The 10,771-nt window shown below is 34.4% G+C and overlaps 1 protein-coding gene across 2 annotated transcripts in view; it reads right to left on the bottom strand.

The window, feature by feature from the left end:
- Positions 1-979: 979 nt before the first annotated feature.
- The window catches only part of XPO1 (exportin 1), a 46,562-nt gene continuing 36,770 nt past the window's right edge, over positions 980-10,771 (bottom strand). The window contains exons 18-25 of one of the 2 annotated variants that reach the window (XM_079941550.1): positions 10,486-10,669; positions 10,053-10,159; positions 7,632-7,826; positions 6,787-6,955; positions 5,973-6,107; positions 5,737-5,896; positions 5,553-5,649; positions 980-4,537 (exon numbers count right to left, since the gene is read on the bottom strand). In XM_079941550.1, the coding sequence (XP_079797676.1) occupies positions 4,391-4,537; positions 5,553-5,649; positions 5,737-5,896; positions 5,973-6,107; positions 6,787-6,955; positions 7,632-7,826; positions 10,053-10,159; positions 10,486-10,669 (1,194 nt within the window). In that variant the 3' untranslated portion in view covers positions 980-4,390. The remainder of the gene's footprint in view (positions 4,538-5,552; positions 5,650-5,736; positions 5,897-5,972; positions 6,108-6,786; positions 6,956-7,631; positions 7,827-10,052; positions 10,160-10,485; positions 10,670-10,771) is intronic. The other variant, XM_079941549.1, reaches the window with a different exon arrangement.

Genomic DNA, 10,771 nt, shown 5'->3' with positions numbered 1-10,771 from the left:
TATCTTGAAAATTGATACCACACAGCAATTCGTAACAAGACAAGGAGTAAATGGTTTTGTCTGCCACCCTGTACAGATGGGTATTTTTTTGAATTGTGTACAGTGAATGACAAAGACAGCTGCCACTGTAAGAAGAGCAATTTCTTTGGCATTTTCAGTACCTCAATGCTTAGAGAAGATTTTACTTTTCAGAGTCAGCTGCCTTGTCCTTTACTTTCACTTAAATTTTGCTGAACTTGTGGTTAAGACTGCTATTTTCAATTCACTCTCCCCCTTCCTCATTGATCGAATGCCAATTCTACTCAGAGCAGCAACACATCCAGCTTTAAGATTGTATAGATTGTATTTCTCAGCTTCTTATGGGGTGGGGCAATGGAGATCTATTCAAAAGTGTTCTGCAACTTGTTCTGAGTCTTAAAAGGGGAAGCTTTTATCTTCCCTGCTGCCTAGAATGCAGGTATAATAGCTGAAATTCCCACAGCCATATTTGACCTTGGGGTATAATCCAAGTGCTGCGGATAGAAAAAAATTCCTAAATTGCCAGAACCTTATATCATAAAGCAGCACTTCCCAAATTCTGTATTGGTTCTCTGGACGTCACTGATAAAAGCACAACAAAATAAACTATAATAAGTCACTGTTACTACCTTTCTTGTTACATGAGCAAAAAACAAAAAAAACCTTAAAATGTTCATTTACAAAAATATTCTTAAATACATAACCACTTTGCAAGCTAGTAAGACTTTACTCCCTAGGGCATCTAGAATAAATCTGTAAATAAAATTGTTAAGTGGACTCTAAAGGCAGGGGGTAGGGTACGGAGGAGGGCTTTTGTCAATCGGGACAACAGACAATATAGAATATAAACTATGCTTAGATAAACATGAAAAAAAGAGAATATACTTAAAAAAACAGGTTCGCATAGTAACCAAATATTTTTCAAGTAAACAACGATCACTGAAATTAAAAACTACAAATGCAAAAAGCATGAATCTGAATTGGATACCTATTTGGAAAAACATAAGCTATGAAAAACAATTCTTAGGAACTGCTGGGGAAATCTAAACATGGACTACATATATTATGGAATTACAGTTAATTTTTTAAGTTTACCCAGAATGTATCAGAGACGAAAAGTACAAAAAGCGGTAAGAAACTTTACAACAGTACTTACTGTTAACTTTACAACAGTACTTAAGTTCCAAAGTACTACTTATTAATATACTTTTATGTAACTTAATAATCCATTTTGTTCTTGAGCTTCTAATCACAACACCAGAATCGGTTGACTATGTGACTTACAACTTTTTGAACCTCTTTTCCATAGACCTAAGTCTTCACACGTTACAGACTAATTCTGCTGGAAACTTTCTAGGAGGAAAATCCAATACATACACCAGCAAACCAGACCAATTAATTTCTCAGTATTCTAATACTGTATTTCTTCCAACTCCATCCTTGCATGTCTGTTGGCATCAAATCATGAAACATCTGCACCCGAGTCAGTCTTTCATAGATTTGACTCAATGTGGAGTTGACAGCCTGTGAAGACTGAACTCACACTTTACTTTCTGCTGTATTTCAATTCTAAGATATCAGTTGCAAGATGTACCAGTAATTTTATGTACCATTGAGAACACGAAAACAATTTCAACTATGACAATATGATAGTCCTTACTACAAAATACATGAACTGGCTACAGCAGCCTTTTTGAAATTTCAAAGTTTCGTATGAATAAAATTGCACTGCTTGGCATTTGGTGGACAATTCTTTGCATTATAACTTATGGGCAGCTCCCTTGCTTAGGCCCCGCAAAAAACCTGGTTGCCACTTTGCAAGATAATATGGAAGTGTGACTATCCTTCCAACAATGAGTATTTCCTCCCTTTATTATCTAGTTTATATCCTGCTGCCTCTGCCATTTTGCATATAAGTAACATTTTATTTTGTTGCTGAGCAATCCTTTGTAACACACTTTTAAATAGCAATTAAATAAATGCTTACAAACCATTATAACTAAGTTCACACAGGGACAAGCAAGGAAATATGCCAGGGGTATTGCCTCGCCACTGTAATTTTCAGGTGCCATGGATTGTAAAATACACCCTGATTTCCAGACATGCTAAAATGTGAAGAAAAAAATGCATCCTACTGTTCGTTGAGATATCCTCACAACTGACTCAGGAATTAGCTTTGTGATCCCATCTTCAAAGTTCAAATGACTTGCCCAAGATTCTAACGGGTGCCTAGACCAGGATTCAGACCCACTTATGAGACAATTCTAGTTCTCTTTCACAATTTGTAACTGAGACATTGCCTTGTTCCAAGAGTTAAACAGCACTAAACCAAACATCTCCAATGGCCAGTTTATCAGTGGGCTTTGCTGTCAAATACCTTTGAAGCTGGCCTGATATGATTAACTTTCAATTAAGCAAGAAATGCCCATCCTAGATTTAATTTGCTATAGCTATCAGTCTCATTTTGGCCAAAGCCTGGTTTCTTAAACATCCAGAACATATCAAGGTAGGCAATGGGGCTATAAGAAAATTACACGGAATGGAAATGGAAATGGTGACAGCTGTTCTAAACCAAACATGAACTTACAGCTGATTTCAAATACAGCAAACGATTTGGACTTGAGGTCTTGACTGATCCAAGAAAACCTCTTATTTTCAGGCCAATACCAGTGATCAAATCAAGCTTTTAACAAAGCTGAAGTTTTAAACAAAGCCCTTCAATATTCCTCTTTGAACACATTTAAAAATCTTACCATCTGTTCTAAAAAATGACTATTTTATGTATGATTACATTCTACTAAAATGATGCTAGTTTTTGCCAAAGACCTATAAAGTTAGGAGTACAGCAATTATACCAAGCTGCTGATTCTCCACGAACATGAGGCACTTCAAATGCTTAGGTTTTAGTCTAGGTTTATAGAAGGCTAATTTAATCCTCTGGAAACAGGTTCACCCAAGTTGGTTTCGTTTTTCTACTCCCTTTTCATATTTCGTAGGCACTCTTACACATTTTTTCCTCTCTTCCCACCTTTCCCAAAGGGACTACACTACTTCCAAGGGTTGTTTTACAAGAGTAGAATTAATCAAGAATATGTGCAGTAGCTTTCTGCCCCTTGGTTCTCATTAAGACTAATTTTAAGCTTTGTTACCCCTAGCCCCTAACCAGAATAAAGAAGATGCTTTTTAACCGCAAGTAAAGGTAAAATGTGCGCCAAGCTGTCACAGGAAGGACTTGTTTCTTGGGAACAGAAGGTATTTCAGGAGCATGTTCATTTTATGCAAGTGCTGCCTTTACTTAATAACCTTAGAAATAATATTTAGAAGTCAACAGGTATCAAACTTCATTTAAAAATATTACCTAATACCTAAACACAAATAACCACTCTCATTAATATAGGAATAAGTTTGAGCCAATAAAGGGAAAATAAATGTAAACCAAGTTTATTTTGCTTTTTAAGTAGTGTTCTTAAAGCACTACAGCTTGGTAAACAATGTAAATTAGTATAAGTCATCTCAAAAGCCAGAGTTTTGTTTTGTTTTTTAATGAGTTGTTAAAAAGATGCAGCCTATTCTAACAGGATAAATATTTTTAACCATTTCACTTCGAGTTAATGAAGGCTCACAAATGAGCAACACTCCTCATTGAGGAAAACAAAAAGCTGTTGTCGACAAGCGACAGCACACACACACACAAACAAAAAGAACTGTGTAAAAATAACTAACTGTGTTCCCATATTTTTTGAAGTTGCTTTACAATGGGATGATATGCACATGATCTTGCTGCAAACTTGCCAAACAGACTTGTAATACATGTAGCCTAGACAAACAATTCAGTCCAAGAGGTGCTAATTTCAGACAATGCAGCACTATAATAATCCTTTTAACAACGCAATTTGTCTTACTCATTATCTTTTCTTCTAGACTGAAATACAGGCTAGAAAGAAAATGCTCCCTAATTAAAAATTGGTATTGTTTACAGGAAAAATTGTATAATTTTGCATTAGAATTTACAAGTATATGTTCAAATTGAATTTGCCTCCTCCCCCCATCCCAGCCACAAAATGGGCATGAAGTAAAATTTTAAAAAATGCCTTAATTTCCAACTTCATGCAAACTAAATAAAGATGACCAAAACAAAAGCTTAAACAATGGAAGGATATTTCACAGAAAATTTCTTATACAAAAAACACATAAGAAAAAGGGCCACTAGGTGACATTTTAATTTACAAATTGGCATCATTTTGGTCGACAAATATCCAGATGCTGTTTTCATCTGCTAACAGAGTTGCAGAAAAAAGAAAAAAAAAAAAAACCAGAAAAAGAAAAAAAAAAAACAAAAAAAAACAACAACAACCCAGCATGACTTCTGACTTTAATCACACATTTCTTCTGGAATTTCATGTGGATTAAGGATGCCAGGGACAGACATTTGAAGTTTATGTTTCTCTTCCTGAGCCTGTCGAAGGGCTGTTTCTCTTTCTTCCAAAAAGAGATCCGATGTATCTTCACCTGCAAACTCCTGTGGGAACAGATAGTTGAAACGTCAACATACTTTAGTAAACTTCAATTCGCAAAATGACTTGCCTTTGGGAAAAAAGAAGTGTAGATAAGCACCTCCCAGTTTACACAAGCAATATAATTTATCCATCAATTACTGAGTTTAAATTATGGTATATTATTTTTATAATTCTACACAACTGAATTAAAAACCAAAGGTGTTAGTTGGGGGGAAAAAAAGATTTCAAAAGAGGGATAGTGTAATGCCATATACAAAATATACTCCACAAGCAATGATACCAAGAAAGACTAACGATCAAGTTTCTATAATTGTCCTCATAGCTGTGTTTCAGACAATTTTCATCCTTTATACACTCTCAACTTTATGAATTAGTTTTTTTTTTTTTTTTACTAATTTTATATTTACAGTAAAAAAAAAACACAAAAAACAAAACCCAACAACAAAACCTTTGTATTTTGGAGGGAAAAAAACCTGCATATCTTATGTGACCAATTCTTTAATAGACATAAATAACATCAACTACTTATGAGTTTCATGGTACTTTTTGTATTTCTTTAAAGCATGATGATACAAGAAAAATCCCTCTTCCCACAAGTAAATGGAGCATTTTAACAGCAGTAAAAATAGGGTGGTATCTGCTAATTATGTTCCCCCTAAAATGAATTCCTTACTAACAAAATGGAAAATCCCAAAAGGAACTACCAATGTGTTTCTTTCACCCATTCCACTCCTTTAAAAATACCCATGGGATTCAATCACAATGTTGCAACAGATATTCTAAAATGAATTATATTAATAAAAAGTTCCCCCGAACATTTCAAACCATTTCAAACCTATCTCCTCTTCCTGGCCTTGACTTTGAAAGTGTTTCCTTCTGTAATCAGTCTCAAAAGAGTAAGACTACACATATTTTAAAAGCCCACTCATTTTGCATTACAAAAAGTGGTCAATTCTGGATGCAAGAATTCAATCAGTATTTAGTCAATACTTCTGCAACTGCAAATAAAATACATACCTTTATCTGTACCAGGAAATCCCTAAGATGTTCCTTGAATGCAGGAATATCCTGATTTAAGCTGAAAAGTCCTGTCACAAAGAGCTTTACTTGAGCACTGCAAGTCAAAACACAATGATTAATTGCTTAAAAAAAAAAAAAAACTTAAAAATTTAAGTTTATTAAAAAGTCTATTTATACTTACTCCTGAAGATGAGGGAATGCAGACTTAAGAAGATTAGCCACATATTCCTGAATAAACATTTGGTTGTTAACTGGATTTCCAGGATTTAATGGTGTACTTATTTTTCCTTCTTCAACCAAATTAAACATATATGCAAGGATAGATGCATGCATTGTCAAACCTGTTAAGAAGGACATCATTAACTTCAAGATATAAGAGCAACCGGAACACATACTTTTATGGCTTTAAATTCTTACCAGCAGTATGTGAGGTGTCTGTCACGACAGAAAAGATATGCTGAAGAATATCACAAAAATAAGTTTGATAGAAACTCTGAGCTGCAGCTTCTTCTTGTGCAACATTTTGTAAGAGTGTAAAAAGTATCTGTAAGCCTAAAATACATATAATGCCAACAATGTTATTACATACTGACAACATTCATGATGGTGTTTCAGCTATTAAACAATTCATTCGAAGTCCATTCGCCCCTCTTTTTTTGCTAATGACAATTATTTGCCTAAATTATCTTGACTCAGTAATGGAGTTAAACTGGAATCAATGTCTGCTAACTTACAGGCTATAATCTAATCATTACCACCTTTCCAGTATTTCTGAAGGTTTAGTTGATTCTCTCTACCTCCACTCCAAAAGCAGTGCAACTGAGTAGATTTTTCTATTACATAAAACAGTTATTATTTAAAAGGAAAACAAATCCTCCAACTATAAACAGTTTTTTTGTTTTATCCTTAGTTAACCCTCAGTGCCACAGAGGAAAAGCATATGGGGAAAAGGAAACACTGGTGAGGATATGGATGAGTGATGTTCTCCCTGCCTTGAATCTTATGCCCATCTCCCTCTAACTCAATTCTGTCTATGAACTCACTCTGGATCTGATTAAACTGTTTATAGGACTTACTCAGACCTATCTATGGAATTGATGCATTCAAGCAAAACCATGAGAAGTGAAGTGATACCTACCTGTCTACCACTATACACCTACCTGTAAGTGTCTGTACATGGATTGTGGGTTGGTAAGCAAATGAATAAAGAACATCGTTTCTGTGTATTTACCTGTATCTGCTACATTCCTCATAGTATGTTTGAAAGCCCAAATGATGGAATCCAAAACAAGTTTAAATTGTGCAGGTGGAATAGCCAGGAATGCTGGGAAACAATGAGAATTGACAGCCTGAAGTAGTAAGAAAAAGTTCGTTCTGTGCTCAGGATATTCTTCAAAGTCCTAAAAACAAACAGTGGGAACAAAGTTTCAATGCCTGAATTATGTTAAATGGAAGGGGGAAAGCAAGCCCTAATTCAGTATAAATGTTTGGAGTTGTTAGTGGACCCCGTTAAGATGTGAAAGTCAAACTCAAAAGCTAATAGAATTCACCTGTCAGGGAAGACAAAATTACTATTTATTAGACAAATGAATTACCAAACTGAAAGAATACAAGTTCACCTTATTATAAAGAGAACTCAACAAAACCCACATAAAGACCGTCATATTTTCTAGTAACTCTGAGACTGTTACTACCACTTTTAAGTGACTTTGAGATCACTAATACAGATTAGAAAAATTGTTGTCTACTGTGTAGATGTGTACACTTACATGTACATTTTTTTCTTCTTGATTAATACATTTTCCCATTCCTTATAAGCACAGACTACACTTTAAAATGGCAGTGACTAAAATGCAGCAAGTATTCAACAAATGCAAGCTGCTATTTGAATAAACAATCTATCAAATTTACTTTTGTAAATTTAAGAAGTATTTTTCTTTTCTAGAAGTTCAAATATTTAATATCAGAGGCTAAAGTTTATGGTGTACTCATAGACAGCCATTATTTATCCTTTTAAAAGTGATAAGGACATACTGCAGAACCTCTCATTATGTAACTGAAATGCAAATCACATACCTTATTTATCATATTCAATGTGCATTCAAAAACAGCATCAAATATTTGAGGTATTTCAGCTGTTATATGTCCTCCTAACTTGTTGACAATAATAGCCATAGTACTAAGCACTTCTGGTTCTCTAGCAGCTGGGACATTTCTCTGATAATCAATGAGAACTGCATCCAACAGAGGAGGAACAAAATTTTCAGCTACCTGTTTAAAAAAAACAAAACAAAAAAACCCACAACTTTTCAATTTTAGTGTAGGCACTTGCTAACTCTTATTAAGCAGCTAGGTCAATGTCATCTGTAAGATTTAATCTAGGTTGATCATCTGCTGAAAACTGGAAACTCCTGTGCTTTAAAAGTTTTTGTATATTAAAACCTTACCAAGAGAAAGCGAGAAATCACAATAGGCTGAGAAGGGCCATGGACACTGCATAGTTTAAATCTGTAATTATTAAAGGAAACTGGGGCCTGACACTCTAAGTATTGTGGCAGGACCAGGATTCTAGGAATACTGTGTGTATGGGATTGGTAACCTCAAAGTAGAGTCCTCCTCACCAATACTGTACCAAGGTACTCATATCTAACCAAAAGCAGACACCCACTCAATGATTTTTTTAATTTAATGAATGCTAGTTGATATTTTAATAATCAGAAATAATAACCATCACTTACTCTCAAAAAAGGAACTGGACTATGCCAGAAAGACTGTGTGTGAGTTTCCAAGATTCTCAATAAATACAGTCTTAGTAAGGCGTAACTTCTATGCTTTTAACAGGTTCTCCATTAAGATGTGCACAATAAATATAACCATCTTTCATTTAACTGAAGATTACTAGTTAGTACGTCCCACCATACAACAAAACAAGTCTAGTTAAGATTTGAAGGATAAGCACAAAATTATTTTTCCTTTTACCTACTTGGTTCCTCTTAACTAGAACTGATTCTCACTTCTTTTTCTTCAAGTTTTATTGAGACATGATTAATGTATAGCACTAAGTTTACTTACATACATGAAATGATTATAAGTTTAGTGAACATCATCATATAGATACAAATAGAAAAAAAAACTGTGATGAAAACGTTTAGGATTTACTCTTAAACTTTCTTATATAACATAAGAGCAGTGTTAATTGCATTTATCATGTTTGTACATTACATTCTTAGTACTTATTTATGTTAAAACTAAACGTTACATCTTTTGACTGCCTTCATCCAATTTCCCCTCCCCTCATTCTCCCACCTCTGATAAACACAAATCTGGTATCTTTTTCTATGAGTTCGTTGTATGTTTGTTGATCTACAACACGATGTAACTTCTGTTACACAGTATAGTGAGTGATTTGGTATTTTTATACATTTCAAATGATCACCACATTAAGTCTAGTTATGATCTGTCACCATAAAAAGTTATGAATTATTGACTATATTCCCCATGTTATACATTTCATACCCATGACTCATTTATTCTTTCCTCCCCCACCCTGACATTTCTACTCTTAACACTGAAATAATTTATTTTCCTACATACTGGATCTGAAGTGTTTGACTATCTTTGAATTCACAGCCCCAAACCTCAACATAAACCTTAGTTGTAAAACATAATGAGACCCTTCTTATTATCATCACTGATACTCCTGAAATTATTGCCTAAGTTGTTGTAAATTATGAACTTCTCAATTCCTTCAATTCATCCTACTTTTTACTTTCCAATTTTAAATACAGTTCTGATCTCATACATAAACATGTTTAAAACCTTTTGGTATTTAAGCTTGATACCTTGAGAATTTCCTGAAAAAAATTTCCATATCAATAGGAACAATACTGAAAGTTTAAAATTATGAAAGTAAGTTGCACGGTTGTCAGTGCTACTTCCACACAATAGTGATAAACAGGATAAGATTTTTGGTAATGTTCCCAGGATCAAGAAAATGAAAGGTATACAATAACTAAACATAAATCTCATTTTCCCCAAGTTGAGGCATATGGAGCTGGTTTAGTTTCTGAAAACCATTTAAAACTAACAGGAATAAGAGCGCAAAAGAGACTTTCAAACCTTCAACTAGGAAAGTGCTTACTCCCCCCCACCCACTGAAAAGGCAAACTAATGACAGCTTTGCAAATTGCTCTCAAAGCCATGAGGAAAACAAAAATTTCATCTGAACTCTATCCAAAGAAAAATAAAAACGACCCAATCATCTCAGCTATCTTGTTACATCACCAACCCCCCCACCACTAACAGCAATTTCTTTCGAAGATGGTATATATCTTATTATTTTAATGTACTCAGGGATTCCACTAAATAGAATGTTATAAAATAATGCCAGATGTAAACATCTAAATTACCTTTAAAATAGCTAAACGCATACAGAATATATGCACGTTCCAGAGAATGCAGCATCAACTTTAAAAACAAAAAGCACATCTCACTTACCATCTGTGGATCATTGGACCGGCTCACCCAACCAGATATTAACTTTAAAGTTTCCCTTTTTACTGTTCGCATACTTCTAATCAATGGTTGCTTTGTAACCATCTCACCTAAAAAATACAATCAGGTGGAATCCAACTTAACAACTAAAATTCTACACTGGCAGTTACAGGTACTTCAGATACTATTAGTTCCCATTTACCATTAGAAAACTTAAAAGACAAGAGTACACAGATGAATTTCCTGAGAAAATAAACTAAGACTAATTTTATAGGGGAAAGGGGCCTGTGAGTGGTTAAAAAAATTGTCTAGGATCGCCTGAAACATGGGACGGATTAATTTAAATCTGTGAGAAGTGCTGAATGCTTACGCCAAGGCAGTGAATGCAGAACTGACTTATTAACACATCATTCCATAAGAATTCAGAATCGCTTACCATTAGCTTGAATAGCTGCAGAAATATTTTCACTGAGGCACTTGTATACATTAAGCATATCTAAATAAATTCTCCCAAGCTGAATCACAAACGGGTGTCCAACCGCTTTGCAGGCTCTCACATTTGTTTTCAATATGCTACCAAGTTGCTTGACTGTTTCAGGATCTTTAAGTATATCCACATTCTGCGAAGGACAAAAAACAACTCCATTTAACATATGAGAATTATTCTTGTAGCTAAAGCAAAAAACATTACCCACACTACTCCAAAGCACCATCACATTTAT

This window comes from Stenella coeruleoalba, assembly GCF_951394435.1.
Source record: "Stenella coeruleoalba genome assembly, chromosome: 13".
In the NCBI taxonomy this organism is placed as follows: domain Eukaryota; kingdom Metazoa; phylum Chordata; class Mammalia; order Artiodactyla; family Delphinidae; genus Stenella; species Stenella coeruleoalba.
The sequence above is the reverse complement of the archived record's forward strand: the minus strand, read 5'-3'. Positions and strand labels throughout refer to the sequence as shown.